Source organism: Narcine bancroftii, chromosome 1, assembly GCF_036971445.1.
Source record: "Narcine bancroftii isolate sNarBan1 chromosome 1, sNarBan1.hap1, whole genome shotgun sequence".
NCBI lineage: Eukaryota > Metazoa > Chordata > Chondrichthyes > Torpediniformes > Narcinidae > Narcine > Narcine bancroftii.
The window spans coordinates 297,736,447-297,760,069 of NC_091469.1; the positions used below are offsets into that span (position 1 = coordinate 297,736,447).

The 23,623-nt window shown below is 40.4% G+C and overlaps 1 protein-coding gene across 3 annotated transcripts in view; it reads left to right on the plus strand.

Annotated features, from left to right (window-relative positions):
• Nucleotides 1-472: 472 nt before the first annotated feature.
• The window catches only part of LOC138746749 (potassium voltage-gated channel subfamily A member 4-like), a 33,151-nt gene continuing 10,000 nt past the window's right edge, over nt 473-23,623 (plus strand). Inside the window, exons 1-4 of one of the 3 annotated variants that reach the window (XM_069905126.1) lie at nt 473-3,829; nt 17,199-17,309; nt 17,974-18,086; nt 21,052-21,196. In XM_069905126.1, coding sequence (XP_069761227.1) covers nt 696-2,135 — 1,440 coding nt within the window. In that variant the 5' untranslated portion in view covers nt 473-695 and the 3' untranslated portion in view covers nt 2,136-3,829; nt 17,199-17,309; nt 17,974-18,086; nt 21,052-21,196. The remainder of the gene's footprint in view (nt 3,830-17,198; nt 17,310-17,973; nt 18,087-21,051; nt 21,197-23,623) is intronic. The other 2 variants (XM_069905119.1, XM_069905133.1) reach the window with 2 other exon arrangements.

A 23,623-nucleotide genomic window follows, 5' to 3' on the forward strand; every position in this document is an offset into this window, starting at 1 on the left:
TACAAATGAACTCTGACGGATGTTATTTCCAAGGGTGCAGTCAATTCATAGATATGTTTCAAGTTGCAAAGAGTCTTTTTGCATATATAGCAGTGCAATGTTTGCAGGTGGCAAAATTGGGTGCTTTTACTTTAATCTGTGCTGATAAGAGGGATGTGTCCCAAATTAACGTTTCGTGGCATCTTTGTGTTTTGCAGAGCCTGCGCTCTTGACATTGCCGGAGCGCTTCCCCGTTTAGCCCAAGGCACAGTGAAGCCGTGCACAGTTTAGGGAGAGGCTGGATCCATTGGAAAAGGAAGATGGAGGCTGCAATGGTGAGCGCGGAAGGCAGTGTGTGCAGCAGCCACCGGCCTTACGGCTACGCCCAGCGCAAGGAGCGCCTGGCCCACTCGCGCGCTGCTGCCAACAGCAACCAGCACGCGGCAGTCGGCGGCGGCCATCAGCAGCAGCAGCAGCGCTCCGGAGATGGGAAGGGAAGGAGGAGGAGGAGCAGCGTCCATCGCCATGGCAACGCCGCCGCTGGCTCGTCCGGAGCTGCGGGGCTCGGCGGTGGGGACTCGTCGCGCGGCGCGCGGCAGCAGCTCGAGCGGGAGGGTCTCCAGGGCAACGGTGGCTCGCGCACTCCCGACGTCGACGACGAGGAGGAGGAGGAGGAAGGGGTGGGTCGGCAGCCGACACGCCGCCCGCACCTCAACATGAGCGGCGACGAAGCGTCATGCCCCGCCGAGCCGTCGCCCCGCCGCGGACCCAGCGAATACGAGCGCTGCGAGAGGGTGGTCATCAACGTGTCGGGCTTGCGCTTCGAGACGCAGACCAAGACCCTGGAGCAGTTCCCCGACACGCTGCTGGGCGACCCGGGCCGCAGGACGTGCTACTTCGACCCGCTGAGGAACGAGTACTTCTTCGACCGCAACCGCCCCAGCTTCGACGCCATCCTCTACTACTACCAGTCGGGCGGCCGCCTCAAGAGGCCGGCCAACGTGCCCCTCGACACCTTCTCGGAGGAGATCAAGTTCTACGAGCTGGGCCACGAGGCCATGCTCAAGTTCCGCGAGGACGAGGGCTTCCTCCTGGAGGAGGAGAAGCCGCTGCCCGAGGACGAGTTTAAGCGCCAGGTCTGGCTCCTCTTCGAGCACCCCGAGAGCTCCAGCCCGGCCAGGGTCATCGCCATCGTGTCGGTGCTGGTCATCCTCATCTCCATCGTGATCTTCTGCGTGGAGACCCTGCCCGAGTTCCACGACGAGCACGAATTCCTGCCGGGCCTTAACCACACGGTGCGGGCCACGCCGGTGGCCCTCACCTTCAGCGACCCGTTCTTCGTCGTGGAGACGGTGTGCATCCTGTGGTTCTCCTTCGAGCTGCTGGTGCGCTTCTTCGCCTGCCCCAGCAAGGCGAGTTTCTTCAAAGACATCATGAACATGATCGACATCGTCGCCATCCTGCCGTACTTCATCACCCTGGGCACCGAGCTGGCGCAGGCGCGGGGCGGCGGGCAGCAGGCCATGTCCTTCGCCATCTTCCGCACCATCCGCCTGGTGCGGGTCTTCCGCATCTTCAAGCTGTCCCGCCACTCGAAGGGCCTGCAGATCCTCGGCCACACGCTGCGGGCCAGCATGAGGGAGCTGGGCCTGCTCATCTTCTTCCTGTTCATCGGCGTGGTCCTCTTCTCCAGCGCCGTGTACTTCGCCGAGGCCGACGAGCCCTTGACTCACTTCACCAGCATCCCCGACGCTTTCTGGTGGGCCGTGGTCACCATGACCACGGTGGGCTACGGGGACATGAAGCCCATCACCGTGGGCGGCAAGATCGTCGGCTCCCTCTGCGCCATCGCTGGGGTATTGACCATCGCGCTGCCCGTGCCCGTCATCGTTTCAAACTTCAACTACTTCTACCACCGGGAGACGGTCAGTGAGGACCAATCCCAGCTGGCCCAGGCCAGCTCCCTCCCTTATCTCCATTCCACTTTCTCCAATAAGTACGACAGTTCTTCTTCTTTGGGCCACAAGTCTGAATACCTGGAAGCGGAGAAGGGCTTGAAAGAGTCTCTGTGCCTGAAGGAGACATCCAAAGGCAACGGCACAGACACTTTCAAACGTAATTCCGTCAATCTTGAACCAGTGGAGACCGATGTCTGAAGCAACAAACTCGTCGGCTTTTTCACCAGGGCCATTTGCATGCCGTGTTCGCTCGTTCGCGGCTTAACCGGCACTTGGAACAGTGATCTAAAAATAACGGCAAAGGTTCGCTCTTCAAAAATAAAGCAAAGCATCAAAGAAGCGAATGGCTGTATTATGCATACAGGAGAGATTATAAAACGGTGGCAGTACTCCTGGCTATAAACTCGTGCACTGTATACACTTTGGAGATAGAGAAAAAAAAACTTTAGGTGTTTCTGGTGAACCATGGATGCCTGCAGCAGCCAGATTCTTGAATTAAAAGACAGCATAGAACAAATCTTAACGTTTTTATGGGAATGCTGCTCATTTTGCACTGCACTTTCCTAGTGATATGTTGGAAAAATATCATTAGTTATTCCCTTTTTAGATACCCAAATCGTTATTACATCATTTTAATCCTGAAAGTATGTTCAATAGTTGATTTTTTTCCCATAATTAACCTATAGTTTACTCCAGTTTACTCCTTTTGGTGTTTCCCCTTAAAATGATCAGAATAGAATGTTCTTTTAAAAGGAGCCAAAGCTGAAATGTATTATGCCAGGTTTATTTCAATATTTTGAATTAACCTGAGCACAGCATTAACATAATGTACTGTAAACTTTACAAGTGAGGTAATAGTAAACACTGGCAGGGAAACCGAATTAACCAGAAATTCATACTTGCTTAGGCATGGGCATGATGGCCATCTTATGGTGCAAATTTCCTTAACTTTATAGCTACCAAAAAAGTGGCATGAACGAATGTGCACGCACTTGTGCGCATACACCGACACACATCCATGATGCTGCCTTTCTGTTTGGAGGACAAAACTGAGAATATATGAAGCTCAGCTTTTGGATAACAGTCAAGAAGATCAGCCAGATTTAGCTTTGTTAAATTTCTTCAAAGCATTCTTGTAGAATGTGCTGAGAAACCCTTACACATGCAACTTTCAAGTGAATCCCAATTTCTTGATAAATTAAAACCAATGTTAAGATTAACCAGCTGTGATTGATAAGAAGAGAACTGTTTAAACAAAGTATCCATATAAGTAAGCTATCTGATGTGGTTAGAGCTTTTAGTGGAAGAACCCTGCATCAAGATCTGACTTTTTTCCTCTGCTATCAAAAGTTGAACTTTTGGAAACTTTTAACTGCAGTTAGTCCACTTTTTAACTACTGTGTGATAATATCAGTGACAAAAATTGCTCGACAATCGTTGGAAATCACTTAATGCCACATTCACCAATGAAATGACAAATGAGTCATCTGAAGAATGGAGGTCGTATAACGAGGTTATAAAATCATCTGAACTGAACTTTCTGAAAACTTGTTTTGCAGCATCAAATATCAACTTAATTTCAGACAGAAGTACAGAGCTTGCTTCTATTAAGTATACACATTGATTCATTATGACATTTTTAAATTTCTTTGAACTAGATAATTTCATTTGCACTTTGAGGATAAATAGTAATTGATGAAGTGAACGTTTATGTTTGCACCCAAACTGAATGAAGGCTTTGAGGCTTTTCTGCTTGAAATGCAAGATATTTAAAACAACATGAGCACCCAAATACAGTCGCCTGAAAAGGTGTTGGTGGGATATGTACTATGAACCTCCTCTAAACTAGATATTCAAAATGATGGAAAGCGAACTAGCATTGAACTTCAAAGGTATGAAAGAGTTTTCTTCTTCACCTTCACAACAGCTTAGTGCGATGAATAGTGGGTTTAATGGGTGATGATCATGGTGTCTGTCAGTCGGTGACTGAATGATTCCTGTATCAGGCATGCGTGCTCAGTAGAAAATCCTGTATGAGTTTGCTTGCATAAAATGGTTTAAGATATTGCTTCCTCACAAACATTTCACATTAAATGTTCATTCTTGGGGGCTGAGAAACTGAAAATAATCCTCTGTGGCTATATTAACCAATCAGCTAATTAGACCAGGGTTGCAGAATGCGGGATCCATACTGAGCGTTTGATAATGGATTGGGGCATGGATAAAGTGAATGCTTACAGTCAATTTACCAGGGTAGATGATTTTAGAACTGCAGAGCATAGGTTTAAGGTGAGAGGGGAGAATATTACGAGGGCCCCAAGGGGTAAATGTTTAATTGAGGTCGTTCGTATTGAGAACAAGATCCCAGTGGAAGCTATAGAAGTGGGTACACTTACAACTTTATACAGCTAGGAAGAGCACAAAAGGATATAGAGCAAAGGAAGGTAAATGACACTAACTCAGAAAGACAGCTTGGTGAGCATGGATTAGTTATGGTGAAGAGCCTCTTTTGTATTTTATGACTCTATCTGAACATGGAACAAAGCTTTTACCCACAGTGGGGAATTAATTTCTGTACATATATCATTCTTGGATGTTTTTGTAACTGGAATATTGATGATAGGTAGTTCAGTATTGGTTGAATACAGTATCAAGAATCTGGAAAACGGCCTGAGTAATCCACTGCTGGGTCCATGAAAATATTAACTCAATCATTTTTTTGATGTTAGAAAACAATACTTTTAATTTATTTCAGACCTACTGAAGGAATATAATTGCCATGTGAAATTTAATTAAAAGAAGACTAGTTATTTTCAAGATTAAATTATTGATCAGCCCCTTTGCAAGCTTTTTGGACACTTGAACATTAACTGTTTCTAAACATTCTGGTAACTCATTTGTTATAGTCTTTGACAAAAAAATGGCACTGTACAGTTATGAAGCAAGTTACCATTTTATGGTCATGTTGCTAAGTGATTTACTAAAGCCCAGAGTGTTTTCCTCGTATTATTCTATTTTTGTTATTATCTCACTGCCAACTATTTGGTGAACTATTGTGGGACATGGATTTCTTCACATCATGCAGTTATCTTGGAAGAATAAAAGTTAGAGTTGTGCCTTTAGAGTTGCTCCCCCACTCAATATGATCACATGGTATCATCCAAATTTTGTATCCAGTTCTCCCTATGACCTTTAATTAGTAGTCCTTGAAAATATTTGGAAAAAAACTAGAAAAACATCTATTATTTGTTGGGCAACCTTCTTGAGTATTTTAGGAGGTACATTTATCAGGCCCTTAGGATTTATCAGTCATCAGTCCCATCCTAATGCAGTTTTCTTTCTAAAGCTGAATTAAATCCCACCTTAACATCATCCCCATGATTCTTAAGATCTCTGGAATGTTATTTGTATTCTCCTTTACAAAGACCACAAAGGCATTATTATTTGTCTGTTATTTTTTATATTACTATATGTGTGTGTGTATAACACACATGCACATACACACACACACAAGTATATATATATATATATATATATATAGTATTACTTTTCATTAATCTTAAGGAGGGCACAATTAGTTTAGTGATTAGCACACTATTACAGTGCCAGCCACCAGGATTCAAATCTGGCTCTGTCTGTAAGAAGTTTATACTTTCTCTGTGTCCTATGTGGGTGTTCCAGTTTCTTCCCACATTTGAAAAACATTTGGAGTTTGTAGGCTAATTAGTCAGATGGGTGTATTTGGGCTGTGTGGGTTTATGGGCCGGAAGGCTGTGTTGTATCTCTAAATTTTAAAAAAAAATGTATCTCTTCAGTTCCAATATCTCATGAATCTGAATCCCACCCTTCTACAACCAGCATTCACCTCCTCTATTTTTCTGTTCCTGTACCACAGGAATTAATCCTGAGATCATCTTTGATGGCCTACTTTTTAATTGAGCTCCTAACTCCTTAAGTTCATATTGCATGATATTAAAATCCACATCCACCAATGTTTTTGTACTGATAGGTGGCACAGATATTGGGTCTTCATTTCTCACTTTGGATTGTCCCATGGCCACTTACAATTGCTTTCCTGATGCAAGCCTCATAGATAAAGACCAGCCTAGAGTCTCAGTTATGACCACAGAATTGCCTGTCTTACCTTCCTTCCAAATGAATCTCCTATCACTACCTCTTCTCATTCCTTCCTTCCCAAAGTTCCAAAAACTTTTATGTTAATTTCCTCTGGGAGGCTAATCCCACAACAGTATTCAAATGATATATCTGTTTTCAAAGGGGATACTGCTACACCACTGTCTCTGGCTAATTCTATGTCTGAATCTGTAAATCTGTACCATCATTTATCTCTATTACGTCCTTGGCATTGAGAATCCTTCTGCAGAATGGATTGATTCAAGATTATTTTATTGTTATGTAATAAAACAGGTACCCCTTACAGCCAGAAAAAGAGAAGCAAAAGAGATTCCCACCAGGATTACTGAATGTCCATGCTTTTGCCTCCATTGCTTTCACAGCCTCTGCAGCCACACAGCCTTCAGTCCGAACTATCAGAAACTCAAGCTCCATATGCACACCTCTTACGTGATTGGGAAGCCTCCACCACCCTCTCGTATCTCGGTTCCTATGCCTGATTCCTCTTTAGTCATTCTTGAGCCAGGCTCCACCAGCCTGCAACCTTGTATGAGTCCTTTGATAGATGGCAGCAGCCCCCTTCCTACGTGGGAACCTCGCCTCGTCACCCACAGCCCGGCTACTGTGTTGCTAAACATTGCTGTCATCAAATACCTGTAGCAGGATATACTTCTTGCACACGTGTCTCAAAGGGACAATGGAAGAGGAACATGCAATGGGAACAAGCTCTTATGCCATGAAATACACATTAAACTTACAGTTTCTCTAATTTTGTCCATTAGTTTCACAGGAGACCTTTTTTCCACTTCCAACTCTAACACTAAAAGCAAGGTAGAATACGCAAACTGTTCCTAATTACCTGCTGATCTTGCAGTGCATTACATTTGAACTGTGATGTTGATCTTGATTTCCCTTGCTGTCTCTTCTAGTTTGAGTACTTGCCACTCCTCGCTTTTAAGCTGTACGCTGATGCATGACCCTCTCGCAGGTCTGCCATTCTGTAAAACCTTTACTGCTAATTGAATTCAACAATAAGCAATTTTGTTAGATCAGGCACCTTATATTCTCACTTCCAGTTTCTTACAAAACAATCATGATCACCAATAAAGATATCAGATGTTAAATTGTGGACAAGATATTTTGGGGAAAGTTAATGGAATTAACAATGCATTTAATTGATAAACAACTAAGCAGTTAGATTTTCAAATGAATCCAAAGGTTTAATATTGCCGATATTTATAATTTGTATATCAAATTAATTGTGGTGACACAGTGTTTGCAAACTTCCGGAGTCCTTTTTATTAAGTTTTGCTGGTGCAAAAAAAAAGTTTTTTTCTTCTTTGTATATTTGTGACACACTCATGAGCTGACCTTCAACGTCAGGCAGGATTTTTGTAAAATTGCGCCTGCATGAAATTCCTTCCAGCCCTCCTAAACCATATCAGATATTGTAGTTGTAAATTTTGTGCACATTAATTCTTTAGGAATTCAGAGATACTGTTTCTTTATATGGCTCACATGTTTAACTTTTATAGTTCATCTTCGTCTTTTTTTAATTTTGATCATAAAATTATCTTTACTTGATAGTAATGTTATCAAATGCTAAGTATTATTTTTTTACTTTGAATATCTCCCCTCAGGAAGATATACTTTCAATAAATCCTTAGTCTGACAAATTGCACTCATGTCAGGAGAGATTACTCGTGTGTGTTTCTTACACTGCCAGGCAAGAAGAAAAGTGTGTGTTATATTGAATTTGACTTGTACCTGGAAAGTCCTGTGCTGGACCTGTTCTTGGTCAAAGGACAAAAAGGAAACATTCCTAGGAAAAGTTCATAGCAACTCCCACCACCTAAATAATCAGCTATACTTTTGCAATGAACACAGATCACGAGAAAGGAGCAATGTGTGTCGAGTAAATCAAGAAATGTGGGGTGGGTCAATTTACTTTTCACATACAGATTGGATAAAATAAAAGTTGTTTGAAGAATGAGTTTTTAGAATGAATTAAAAAGAATTTCTTCAAATAATTCATCATGGAACCAACCAGAAAATTGATTATTTTGGATTTGGTCTTTCATAATGAGATTTGACTATTTATTAATACAATAAGGCATCTTGGCGCCTCACAGTTTGGCGGGCAGCAACCTCCTTTGAAGAAGACCGCAGAGCCCACCTCACTGACAAAAGGCAAAGGAGGAAAAACCCAACACCCAACCCCAACCAACCAATTTTCCCCTGCAGCCGCTGCAACCGTGTCTGCCTGTCCCGCATCGGACTTGTCAGCCACAAACGAGCCTGCAGCTGACGTGGACTTTTACCCCCTCCATAAATCTTCGTCCGTGAAGCCAAGCCAAAGAAAGAAGGAACACTGTAGGAAAGTGCAATTATCAGTGAGTCAGAGAGTGACATATTTAAATCAAAACTAAATTGTTAAACTTAACACAGATGCACAAGTATGAGATTTCAGATAGGAAATTAGATTGTGAAACACAAATGCTGAAAATGCTGGAATCTTGGATGAGCTCAGCAGGTCAGACAGCATCATGGGTAGAAATGGTTTGACCCAAACTACTGACTGCCATTCCACCTATGGATGAATGGTGAGGTGAGATAAAAACTAGAGGACATGGGTTAAGGGTGAAAGGAGAAAAGTTTAAAGGGAATATTTGGAGAAACTTCTTCACAATGTGATGGGAGTGTGGATCAAGCTGCCAGCTGAATTGGTAAATGCAGGCTCAATTTTACATTTATGGAAAAGGGGTCTGGAAGGACATGGTCCAGTTGCACATCAGTGGGATGAGGCAGAAAAATGTTTGATGCAGACTAGCAGGGCTGAATGGCCTATTTCTTTGTTGTAGTGTTCTATGATAGGCTGAGTTCCAGCAGCTCCTTATCAAATAAATTAGATTTATTGCAATGAAATTTAATAGATAAACTGGTAATTGGTCCAAGTAATTTAAAAAAACAACAATCTCATTAAGTATGTACTGTATCCTATTGAGAAATAAATGTTTAACTGTAAGGTGATCATCAAGAAACTATGAAAAGTATTGGATTAAATGAAGAACCACATCATTGGGAGGAATCTGAGGATCAGGTAGTTTTTGAAATCATGACATACCAGTACTTTATGTTCATTAGTTGATGTCACATATTTCAAAACTGAGCAATAAATGTCTAAAAAGTTAGTCAGAGGGAGATATGGAAAATCAGAGTACATGTGCATTGTTTTTCATTAATGATAGCACTGCTGTGTCGAAGCTAGTGCAAACCACTATGCTCCTTGCTGCTGTGCTTTCCTGTGGTGGGAACCTGGTTCAAAATGTACCCTTCTTGTAAACTAATGTGCATGCAACCCGCTGAGAATCCTTGTCTTCCCCATTGTAGTAAGCTGATAATGGTGGGAACCTGGAATGAACTGTTGTCTGCTAGCGCTACCATAGCCATAGATCAGCCACAGTTGATTGTACTGAGACTGAGGTTGAGGGCAGAAGCTTATAGTACTGGGCAAGTGGCCATTCAAGGCTGAGATATGGACTAAGATTTGCAACCTGGTTGGTGAATGTAGATCTTTCCTGTAGGTTGGGAGGGAGGAGTGGACAAGGGAGTCACAGAGGGAGTGGTCCCTGTGGAGGGAAGAGAAGGGAATATTTGTCTTGTGGTGGAGTCATGTAATAGGTGATGGTATGGTAGAGGAGGATGTGTTGGAGGCTGATGGGATGGTAGGTGAGGACAAGTTTTCGTTGCACATGAGGGTTAAGGTGGCCAGGACAGCTATGTGGGTAATGGAGGATATGCGGGCGAGTGCTGACTTGATGGTGGTAGAAGGAAAAGCACATTGTTGAAGAAGGAAGACATCTCTGATACTCTGGCATGGAAGTCCTCATCCTGGATGCAGATGAGAGGAGGAATTGAGAGAATAGAATGGAATCCTTACAAGGTACAGGATGGGAAGAAGTGTAGTTAAGGTGGCTGTGGGAGTTTGTGGGTTTATAGAAGATGTCTGTCGAGAGTTTGTCTCTTGAGATGGAGATAGATCAAGGAAAGAAGGAGTATTGCTAGAGATGGACCAAGTGAAGCACATCTTAGCTGTGCCTGTTGCAATAGCATGGATCTCCCAGTGGCCACCCATTTCAATTCTCCTTACCATTCCCTTATTGAATGTCCATCCATGGTCTCATGCACTGCCAGACTGTCCACAGGACCTTTTTCCAGAATTCTGTAGGCTCTTTTAAATACTTCATGACAAACTGTAATTTGGCCATCTTGTTTCTGTGGCTAACTAGTGGTTTGCATCTTGCAGCGTAGCCTTTGTATTTCTGTTCATGAAGTATTCTGCAGAGAGTAGTCATTGGCACATCCACATCCTGCCTCCTGTGGAATGTTTCTGATCTTTTGGATAGGCATTTGGGACTTTTTCTTTCTTTGAATTTCTGCATTCCATCGAGACATACTCAAATGCATACCTGATTTCCAAGTAACTGCAATATATTTTCTTTCCACTGTTAATGCAATTATATTGACAATTTTAATTTAGGCTTTGTTCCTTCAACATTTCCTAATAAAAATAAATCTGGAATTTGTGGAAATACGACACCTGTAACTTGTTCCAAAAAGTTTGTTGATTCCAACCAAAAAGGTTGGATAACGAAGTTGAATGTAAAAAAATGTTTACATTTCTTCACCACATCTGAAACATTGGTCTGATAAGTCTGATTTCAACTTTTTCAATTTTTTGTGGTGTAAAATATAACTGATTTAGGAAATTATACTGAACTAATTTATATCTTACATTAATAATCTTAGTCATGCAATCTCTACAAAGATCCGCCAATCTTCGCTCATCAAATGTGGCATTTAATTCCAGTTCCCACCTCTGTCTAGATTTATGGACTCCACATTTAGGAGTTCCTGATTGTAATAAAGAATATATTACAGGAGTAAATTTCTTAAAAATTTCTCTTCTGATAAGAATTTCTACTTCACTACAGGCAGGTAGAAACATGATTGGTCTTATCTCTCAGATACACTCTCAGCTAAAAGTAACAAAAGAGAAATTTGGGGTATTCGATATGTACATTTTAGTTGTTCAAATGTCATTAATTTACCTCTTTCATAACAATCTTCAACATTTATAATACGCTTTTGAAACTAAATGTCTAAAAATTGAATAAAATCTAGAATGTGCACTTTAATCTCGTGAATTGTTTGATTACAAATGAAAAACTGTGGACCACAGGGGCAAAGAAAAATACTGGGTGTCCACCCTATCTGAGCCCCTCATAATCTTGTATACCTCTATTAAGTCCTTTGTTGCTCCAAAGAGAAATAAACTCTAGCTCTGATATAGATCCTGTTACAATCTCAGATAATTCAACATTCAAGATTCCATTATTGTCATGTAATAACACAGAAAATGTAATGTTCCACACAATTTTCTTCTGCCTGCCATAAGTTAGACAAAGTCATTAGTCTTGCCTGGCGTCCCTTACAGCTGGAGAGAAAGAGTTGCAAAAGAGAGTACCTTCAGAGACACTCAATGTCTGTGGATTTGTCTCCAGCACTCCTGCAGCCTCACAGAGCCCTGTTTGATCAATTGGCAATGCAAGCTGCAGGTCCATAGCTCCGACACGATCAGGAAGTCTTCAATGTCCTCGGCCCTTGGGAGCTCTTGTTGCCCTTAGCACCCTCATGAATCCCGGTTCTGTGAGAACCTTGACTGCAAGCCTCTTGACAACCTGCAGTCTGTGTGGGTCCTTCAACTGCTGAGCCCGTCGGCGGTCTGCTGCCATGGTTAACATCTTGTTACGTCCTCCAGTCTCTGAGCCCTTGCTAGTCTGCTGCAGTGGACACCATCCTGTAGAGTCATTTCCTCTGCTTTTTCTTCTCAACAGGGTGGGGGAGGTGGTGTTCTCCCTGTTTCTGGTGCCCTGCACTGGTCCGCTGCTCCCTGGAGCCTGCAATCCATTGTGGCATCCACAAATTTATTAACTGTGCCAGTTGCACTCTCATTCAAATTGTTAATATAGAGGGTGAATAAAAGTGGTCCCACCATTGATCCTTGTGGCACACCACTTGTCACAGGCTGACCAATCTGGCAAACAACCCTCTGACTTCTACCACCAAGCCAATTTCATAACCAATTGGCTAGCTCAACCTAGATTCTTTTCAGACTGGGTCACCATATGGGGTCTGACCAAAGGCCTTGCTAAAATCTATCTATATCTACCGTATTTTCTTAATTAATTCTCTTGGTTGCCTATTCATACCAATTCATTTAAATTTATGACATGATTTTCTATGCACAAAATTATGCTAACTATCCTTAACTAGTTCTTGTCTTTCAAAATGCAAACAAACCCTGTCTTTCAGAATTAACTTGCGCTCCTCAGATTTTGGCTCACTGGGCTGTTGTTCCCTGGCCCGTTTTTGCAGCCTTTCTTAAATAAAGGCACAAAATTAGCTTTCCTCTAGTCCTGTCTACCTAACCATGGCTAATGATAACACATACATCTTTGTGACGAGCCCAGCAATTTATTCCCTAATATCCTAGGATAAATTTGGTCAAGCCCTTACCACCTTTATGCGCTTTAATACCCTTATATTACAAAAGAGGATGTGCTATGTAATAAGACATCACTTATTGCCTTCCCTCAATTTTCTCACTTCCATTACATTTTCCTCAGTAAATACAGATGAGAAATATTAATTTCAGTCCTCGCTGATCTCTTGTGACTGTGTGTATATTATCACGTTAATCTTTAGGGGGATCTATTCTCTTTTGCTTTTCATATACTGAACATAGAATCAATTTATGATTCTATATTTCATCTGTCTTTTTGCCCTCCTGGTTTCACTTGCAATCCTCAAGGTATTTGCTTGGTTGCAGCTGCCTATACCCAACATATGCCTCCTTGTTCCTTGTGAATACACTTATCATATTGGATGATGCAAGAAACATTCCTAATGTGCACAGTGGCCTTCTTCATATCTGGATGCCTCTAATGTGTGATTTTCACTTGTTATGAATGGTCCATTGTTTTGACCTGCTGAACTTATCTTGTAGGGTAGGCAGAAAGAGTTCTAAGGCTTAAGTATGTTGATGGTTAGGGCTTGGCATAATGCTGTTGATTGTTATATGTAGAATTTGGTAATTACCTGGGATTTCTCTGGCACAAAATTTATTTGCCATTTACCCAGCTTGCTCCATTCATGAATGGACTGCTTCATTTGCTGAGCCTAACCCTAACACTTTGAACATGGTGCAGTCATCATTATCCATCAACACTTCTAAATTCACAAACAAGGAAGGTCATTGATGATTCAGCTGAAGATTATTAGGCCTGATGCTCTAAGGAACTTGGGAAGTAACTGTTCCTCTTTCCACAAATGTTGCCTGGCAGATGAGTTTTTCTATTTTTCTTTCAGCAGTGATGTTTGGGATTAAAATGATTGATTTCTAACAATGATAAATATCTTTCATTCTGAAAGATGCAATTCCATTTGAGATGGGAAAAGGGATGTCAGAGACATTCATTTTTGTTGAGGGAGGCTGACCATAGGGCACAGAAAACATTGGATATTTGGGCGATGGTGGCATGGTCAAAGGGTGAAGATACAACTTCCATTTATCTGCCAAATTCCGTGCAATCCAGTTAAGATTTCATTGTTTTGGACATGCCCAACAACATGTGATCCCTGGACAAAGTGGTCCAAGTTCCTTTGCAATGCCAGCAGAGCAATCAATGCTTCTATTAGATATAGTTAATTAAAATAGCAACAGTAGTTCTGACTATTAAATCGAAGATCAAAACAAAATACAAAAACGCTCAGAAAGGAAATGTTCTTCATCCAGCAAAACCACTTTTGTACTACCATTTTTGGAATAACTAACTTTTTTTAGTCTGTGCTCATATATGCTAAAACTTGTACAGCTGGTTAAACCTGACAATTATTTTATGCATAATACAATGGAACTTTAACTAAAGCTGAATAGAATTTAAAGAAACAGGTAGCAATTAGAAAGATGATTTACTTTAGGTAGAGGCAAGGGGGTAATAATCTAACATTGAGCAAGTTGATTAAATAAGTTTTATTATGAGTTGATTTCTTTTCTGAAGTATTTCTGCATTAAAAATATTATTTAGATTTTTATTGCATAGAGTTTCCGTTTGATGAAATTATGTAAAGTCTCTTTCTAAATTTTATTTTTTTCTAAAAGCAAGCAAACGAAGTAGGATTACATTTAAGTGAATTTGCTATTCTGAATATAACTATGTGAAACCATTAGGAAATGATGTTTTCTTTATGTTTTTCACCGACTATAACAGGAAAACATTTCTTGGCAGTAATAGTTTTCAAATATTTATGGAAGTGCAAAGTTAGAACTACTTAGGTGTTTGCTATTGCTGTTTGACAACATCTATAAATTTCCTTCAGAAGTTGCATTAGGTTTGTAATTATATTTGACACAAATATAAATAAAAATAAGCTGGTAAATTATTATAAGAGTGGGAATGTATATATTACAAACTCCTTTGGGCAATTTTTATGAAATCAATCTTTGAAATATGTATATTATTTATGTGCTGGTACATCCTGGTCCTATTTAGTGGAAGTAATAACCACAAACATATTGACATCCATATAACCATAACCATATAACCATTTACGGAGCGGAAACAGGCCATGTCGGCCTTTCGAGTCCGCACCGGTTCACTAACATATCTAATGCACTGGCCTCATAATTCTAATCAAATGTATTAATATAGGGTTATCCATCTTTTTTTGTTATAAACTGAATTTCTGTCCACATGTGATTTAAGTAAACTATTGGATTGTTTCCCCCAAATGTGTCAGACCATCCCTTTCCAGTCTGCCTTTATGGCCTGCCTTAATCTTGAGAACAACAATGAAGGTTTCAGAAGGTTTGTTCATGACAATATATTCTAAATCACAAAATTTGATGGTTCGCAGCAGCATCATAGAGCAAACATTCATATTATAACCATCTTACAACAATAAATATAAAAAAAATAAAAATAATGGTGCATGAAAAGTAAGGCAATGTCTTTTGTTCACTGAAATAGTTGAGGCAGAGTCAATTCTTTCATTTAAGAGGAGGCTGGATATATACATGGATAGGAGGGGGTTTGAGGGTTTTGGGTGGAGAATAGGTCGGGGGAATCTAGTGGAGTTGTTTGAGTGAACCGGCATGGACTTGAAAGGCCGAAATGGCCTGTTTCCATGGCATAAAGTGTTATATGGAGATTTGGCGCCACCATACCAGGCAGTGATACAACCAGCCAGAATGCTCTCCATGGTATACCTGTAGAAGTTTACAAAAGTCTTTGGTGGTGTACCGAATCTTCTCAAACACCTCACAACATATAGACACTGGTGAGGCTTCTTTGTGATTGCATCAACGTGGAGGCTCCAGGACAGACCCTTGGAGATGTTGACACCCAGTAATCTGAAAATCTTGACCATCTCCATTACTGAGCTCTCGTTAAGGACAGGGTCACGTTCCTGTGACTTCTTCCTGAAGTCCACAATCATCTCCTTAGTTTTGCTAACATTGAACACAAGGTTGTTGGTGTAACACCACTCAAAGATCTGATCTCTCTCCCTCCTGGACACTTCCTCATGGTTGTTTGTGATTCTGCTGACAACTGTGGTGTCATCAGCAAATTTGTAGATAGCATTGGAATTGTACCTGACCACATAGTCACGGGGTGTATAATGAGTAGAGCAGTGGGCTAAACACGCATCCTTGGGGTACGCCTATGTTGATAATCAGTGAAGAGGAGACGTTTTCAATTCATACTGACTGTAGTCTTCCGATGAGAAAATCAAAGATCCAGTTGCAGAGGTGGGTACGGAGGCCCAGAGTTTATAGCTTCTTGACCAGCACTGAGGAAATAATGTTATTGAAGGCTGAGCTGTAGCCAATGAAGAGCAACCGTATGTATGAATTGCTGTTCTCGAGGTAATCCAAAGCTGATTGGAGAGCCTGCGACATTGGATTTGGTGTGGAGTGATTGTGACAATAGACGAATTGCAGTGGGTCCACATTTAACAAGCTACTAAATCAACATGCAGTTCATGCTTATTTCTGATTCTTTATAACTTGTAATTTACTGGCCACAGGACTTGCTGAGGGAAGGGTGAGAGAATCCAGGGATGGGGAGAGAGGAGAGGATAAAATATTATGAGAATTAGGAAGGAGGCAAGACCTTGCCTACTTGCTTTGCTGGGCAGCGTCTGAGGAAAAAAAGGGTGAATCTGAAGATAAATCTGGATGAAAGAAGAAAGAGGAGGATAATTGGATAGGGAGCAATATGTTTGAGGACTCAGTGAAGGGCTGCTTCCTGAACAGCTGAGCAGCAAGTCTCATTGAAGAATGAGTGAGGAGAAAAACACACACACACACACACACACACACACACACACACACACACACACACACACACACACACACAGGGAAAGTGAAGGGTGAAGGTGGGAACAAGGGGAGGATGGATGAACACATAGATGGAGAGGAGAAAAAAATGATGTGAAATTCTGATTATCTTCACCTCAACAGTTTTTGCTTCTACCTCTGCCTTGTTTATTGCTAAGAATTGTAATGCATGAGGCTTTTGAAAGTATCCATGCATGCTTTTCACAGAGTTAAATAAATTAAACGTGGTAGCATTTATGTAAAGTACAAAGTTCACAGTTTATGTCAGTGGTTTTCAAACTCCACCTCCTGCCCCTCCCCCCCCCCCCCCCACACACTCACATTCCACCTTAAGGAATGCCTATACTATAGATGCTCTGTAAGGGATTGCTAAAGATAGTATGTGAGTTTAGGGGGGCAGTTTGTAAAACCACTGGTTTATGTTTATTGTCAAATGCATACATGTCATCACATACAACTCTGAGATTCTTTTTCCTGCTGGTCAGGCAGAATTTCTTCTTATCAGTAACTAGACACTGTACTCAAGAAAAAGATCCGTATACAAAGGAGAAATATAAACAAAGAAAGACGTAAACAAACTGCAATACAGTTTAAAAAAATCAGTAATAAATAATGTGCAAAATAAAAATCCTTAAATTAGTGTCTGATTGGATTTGTTGTAGGAGCGTTGTGGTGGAGTGGTAGCAACTGTTCTTGAACCTGATGTTACAAGTCTTGTGACACCTATATCTCTTTCCTGATGGCAACAATGAGAACAGAGCATGTCCAGGGTGGTATGTTTTTCTTCACACTTTCCATTGCCTCTGAACCCTTTTAATAATTTAGCAAATAGTATTGTACAAATTTCACAAGTTTAGTCGAACTAAAAGTTGAGCCAAAGTTCTCTATTTTTATTAATTCTGTTACTTCATAAATAAATGAGTGATGGAATGTTGTGGTTGGTGTGTTTGTTCACAAAGATCCCTTTCTTCCTCTTTTCCACTGTAACAAGGTAAAATAAACAGGTTTACGAGGATTTGGATCAATGAGGGAGAAATAACGCATCAAAGGTGTAACAGCATTTTATTAAAGTGAAATAAGTAATATGAAAGATTTACAGAATGATAAGTCCAATATACACTATAACAATCAATAAACAGCCAGCCTCATACCCTTCTGCTCTTCGATTATTCATTAATGATGGGTGGCTTGGAGAGGCTCAGAGTTCCTTGGCACCGGTCGCAATTCTGGTCTGAGGAGAAAAACCAAGAGCTCACTCACTGCTCATACATATAATCAAAGAACCTGTTCTTCTTTCATATTCTACACATACTGGTTGGCTATAACTTGTAAAATTAGCAAATTATTAATTCTTACATTGTTAACCAAATCAATCTCACTTGTCCCCAAAAACAAATTAATCTTATCACGTCACATTCTTTGTCTTGTGGTCTGCAGGTTTCAAGGCATAATGGACCCCATAAATCCGGACGTTGTATTGCTCATCTTTTCATTTAACATGCCTGCTCACTTGAGGACTGTAAGCGGACAACTCAATTTTAAACAAAAAGGTCTGCTTTTAACTCTCATTAATAATAATAATGCACCCTCTGTTTCTCATAGAATGATCTTTATTACATTTATCAGCGTTGAACTTAATTTGCCATTTGAAAATGTCATACTTTTCACAGAGAGATGTAAGCTATTCTCAGAAAAAATTTAAAACAATACTATACCTGGAAGTTTTTTTTAGCATATTGGCTGTTATTTATCAACTTTTCTATAATAAATTATCAGGTCATGACTTGACATGCGTGGGGATATTATTTAATAACTGCAAAATGTTGGAGAGATCACACTTGGCATATTGTGTTGTTCTGGTTGCCCATCTGTAGAACGGATGTCTTATATTAACGATGTGGATGAGAATATTTTTGGTACTAAAATTGATGGTTTTATCTAAGATTACAACACAGAAGTAGGGGCAAGGAATGGCAGGAGGAATTTAACTTTTATAAATGTTGGGTGTACTTTTCGGAAGTTAAACCAAGGGAGAATGTGCACAATACACTGGTTAATATGAAAAAAATAATTATTTTCCATTGGATTTTAATAAAATTTTAAATACCTTGATCCACACTAACCTGCCATTGATACCATGATTAATAAGGCATTAATCGTAAATTTGATCCAAACCCTACGTAATTTAAATGTGTAGATAGTTTACCTCATAACAAGAACCTGAAATGTACAACATATTTTCATTAATGGACAAGTGACACTGCACGCATTTAATCAAGATTAGTGTTGAGCTTTTCGAATTGCATTACAAGGCTTCAGTTGTAGCTTACACTAATTGTCGTTGAACAACATTGTCATTGGATCTCTTCAAAGTTATGTCGATATTGAACTTTAAAAATTTGGATTCAAAATTTGATTAATTGCTGCTCTTTAACATAATAGTGCGGGATAGGAAAGAAAAATGGATAAGAATTTCATTATCGGGGGTTCTGACATAATCAGTAATATATTTGATGGAATAACATATTATTCTAATTTTATTAAGATTATCAGCATTTCCCTCTTATTTATCTGTTATATCACATTTGAAATCCTATTTTCCCACTCTGAACTTCCATCAATTTGCCTATCGCACCAGCAGGTTGAATGAGATGCCATCTCCACAGCACTTCACTCTGTCTGCCCTGACACACTTGGACAGCCCCAACTCTTATGTCAGAATGCTGTTCATTGACTTTAATTTGGCATTCAATACTGTGGTTTCCTCAATGCTGATCGCCAAACTTCACCAGCTTGGTATCAGCTCATCCCATTGTAATTGGACCTTAGAATTTCTGACAAACAGACCCCAATCTGTTAAGTTAGACCATCTCTCCTCATCTGTTCTCACCCTGAGCATTGACGTGCCGCAGGGCTGTGTGCTGAACCCTCTTCTGTACTCCCTTTTCACCTATGACTGTGTTCAAGTTCTAACTCCATGATCAAGTTTGCGGACAACATCACGGTGGTTGTCCTGATCAGAGGGGATGATGAGATGGCCTACAGGGATGAGGTCCAGCACCTGGCCATGTAGTGTGTTGAAAATAACCTGGCCCTTAACACCCAGAAGATCAAAATCATTGTGGACTTCAAGTGTGCTGGGATCCACACTCATGCCCCTATATACATCAGTGGAGCTGAATTGAAACATGTATCAAGCTTCAAATTCTTTGGTGTCCATATTTCCGATGATCTCACCTAGCCCTGACTTCCTCCACCCTGATCAAAAAGGCTCAATAGTACCTTTATTTTTTGCAGAGCATCAAGAAAGCTCACCTCGATCCCAGGATACTGATGGATTTTTACTGCTGTACCATTTAAAGCATACACAGCTACAGCATCACAGTGTAGTATGGCAACTGCCTCGAATCAGACCGTAAATCAATCCAGTAGATGGTGAAAACTGCCCAGTGGATTATTGGCACCCAATTGCTCCATTGAGAACATCTATCAGAAACACTGCCTGGGCAGGGCGAAAAGCATTATCAAGGATGCATTTCACCTTAACTATGGACTTATTACTTTCCTTCCATCTCGTAGATGCTACAGGATCCTCTGCTTCCGAACCAGCAGGCTCAGGAAGAGCTTCTTCCTGAGGCTGTGACCCTGCTGAACCTAACAGTACTGAGCAGTATTGCCCCCATATTGTACTGACAGTACTGTTATACTTGTTTGTTTGCTAGAGCGCTTGCTTTTATGCGCATTTACTTATAAATAGCACTATTCTTTGTACTTCTGGTTAGATCAGTGGTTCCTAAACTTTATCAGGCTACTGCCCTCTTGGCTCCCAGGCCACATCCCTAGTGCCCCTCCACACACATACAGTGTACACATACCTCTTTCTTTGTATTAGGTCTAGCACAAATTTCAAACAACTAATCTAACACTATAGACAAGTGAATGTATTTCACAAATAAAACTTTTTGTAAACCAATTTATTTAGCAATATGAAAGGGTAAATTTACATCTCAACTGTAACTACATTGTCTTCAGGCCCTCGGGAACTCAATGGGTGGGCATCCAGGGTGAGGATCGGCCATCGGGGGCTGGATGGGTGGGCATTCGGGGGAAAGATCACCCGTCAGGAGCTCGATGGGTGGGCGGTTGAGGGGAGGATCCATGATCGGGCCGTCAGGAGCTCAATGGGTGGATGGCTGGGGTGAGGATCTGTGATCAGGCCGATGGGAGCTCGTTGGGCAGGCGGCTGGGGTGAGAATCAACTGTAGGGAGCTCAAAGGGTGAGCGGCTGTGGTGAGGAACTACGATTAGGCCGTCTGGAGCTCGATGGGTGGGCAGATGGATTAAGGATCAACCGTCAGGAGCTTGATGGGCAGTCGCTCTGGACGAGGATCTGTCGTTGGGAGCTCAATGGGTAGGTGGTTGGGGCCAAAAATAAGGGGGTATGTCAGTGTATTTTTACATAATTTAAATGTACATTACAACCTGAAGATAATTTGAAATTCTTACAACCTGCAGCCTTGGCCCTTGCAGATGTGAATGTGGCACGTGTCCTGTCCAGAGCACGTCTTCAAGAAACAAACATCCACCACCCTCTGACTGCCCCCTTGGATCTTTCCACTGTCCCCAGGGGAGGTGGCAAGCCCACTTTGGGAATCATTAGGTTAGATGCTAATTTCATTTAATTGACTTTGTATCTGTATTTGGCACAATAACAAAATTGAATCTAAACCTAATGTTTGAAGAACTAGTGTACCATAATAAAATCTAAATTATGGTACATTAGTTCTTCAAACATTATTTGGGTAGAACATTTTTTTAAAATTCTGCAGAAAATAGAGGATGTAGTTACTTTTTAAATGTTTTTTGTGGAAATGTATGTCTCAGGTGACATCATTGGGCACAACTTCCTATTGGCTCCTTTTCAACCCAGGAGAGGACTCTCCTGTGCTGATGAGCTCTTCATGGAACTCAGATTCTCAGCCGAATCCTCTGCCCTTCACAATAACTGAAGCTATCTGCTCATGATCCAAGGCTCACTAGGACTGTTGGAATAATGTGAGTCCTCCAGCTAATTAAAGCCTGGGAACTGTAACAGGAGGAGCTTAACACCTTGAATTAACTTGGTCAGGGGATGTGGGTATTGTATTTCAGCAAATCAATGAAAGGATTACTAATTTGTCAGTGAAACCCTAGAAATGAGTGTAACCAAAAAGTATGAAAATCACTTAAAGTAGCAAAAGCTACTGATCTTCTATGTTAACTGTTATTCGTGACTAAAATGTGTAAATATGTTAATAATTCCCACTTAGGTGCATATTCAAATAATATAATGTATTTCCATTGGTGCTCAATCCATAATATGTGCCACAGCATGAAATTTTTCACATGCAATTCTTTATCTTAGTGGTAGAACTTTCCTATTTGAATCAGAACGCAATGAGTTTATTGTTTGTACTAGGATATTTTTAAAATTAAAATTGCAAAGGATTATATGAATATCCAGGGATCCAAAGGTGGGAAATGTGTAGGTAATTCCTGGGGTATGCTATTACCTTCAATTTTGTTCTGTACTGTGTTGATCTGTTGGGAGCTGGCTTTTCTCAGAATTATGCACCCAGAGGTTTAATGGTGGGTACAATCTGTTCCAAATGGCTTGTGACTAGTGAACACAAATTAGTCATTGTAAATTCAAAGATGTGTCCCGGTGTTTGACATCAAAAGCTGTAGAAGTGGATAACAACAGTTTTTCCAACATTCATATTTTTTTATTTAGTTGGAAATGATTAATCCTCTGCATTATTTCATTGGAAGAGCTCATGAAAGTTGTATCAGCTCTGATTATTCTGACATTTCTCTCGTTTGGATAATATGAAGGAGATAATTTACTGCATGCCCTATGCTGCTTGGAAGTAGAACTTTCCTCTTCTGTGCCTGACTAGTTTGCTTTATATTATTTTAGATACACGTGCAAATCATTTGAACCATGATGCTGTCTTAATTTTAGTACCTAAAACTTGTGCTGTTCTCAATGCTGACTTTCTGTTTCCCATAGCTACATCTGCTGACATAGTGATTGCTGAAATTAGCACTGCTGTCTTATAGCTCCAGGGTTGAAGTTCAGTTTGGAACTCCAATGCTGTCTGTGGGGAGTTTGCAACTCTTTCCTGTGATGTGTCAGTTTCACTTGGACGCTGATTTCCTCCCGTACACCAAAGATGTGCTTGTAGATTAATTATTCCTTTATGTGGATGAATTGTAAGAGAGTTGATACAGGAAAAAGGAAGAATTGAGTGGCATGTAAGAGAGAGTAGATAGCAGAGAAATAAGTGGGAAATTTGGACCTGATGGGATTTGTTTGAGAACAGGCAGATTTAATGGAGCAAAGGCTTCAAAAGTAAGAAGTGTTCAGTCCAGAAGCTAATGAAAAATGGAATAAATCCTGTAGGGTATAAGAATTGGAATAAGGTTGGATGTTTGAAAAAAAAAGAGCTTAAGAATGAATTGTAATGTTAACAACCCTTAAGAATAATTTATGCAATATCTTGGCACTCTAAAGTAGAAAGTGAAATGAATTAAATATCGTATGACTTTCTTGCTGTTTGCAGAAAAGCTATTGTCTTGTTTGGTGCATGTGATATAGTTGTAAGAAAAATAATGTTTGCAAATAACTTAGAAATATTAGGTTTAATGTTTATTGTTTGTGATTTATTTAATTTTAATCATATATAACGTACAGTTTTTGAGTTATGAGACCATTTATAAATGTTGGACAATGTAATGGTTCACAAAATGCTTAGATGTTTCTTTAAAGTAAGAACGTATAAATGCTATGGTTTCTCAGTATAAAAAGAGAGTAGGGTAGACAATTCAAGGAAAGTGCTATTTAATGTTCGAGTTGACTAGTTTAAGTCTATGCACAAATCACAGGCAGTTCATGTTTAGAATGCCAAGATGTGAACTTTACATAGCAAAGCATTCTTATTTGTGGCTATTATTTAACTCTGCAATTTAAAGCATGCTGTTTTATTTGATTTTTTTATATATTGTATTGAAAATTATTGAGTATAATATAAATTGAATACTATCA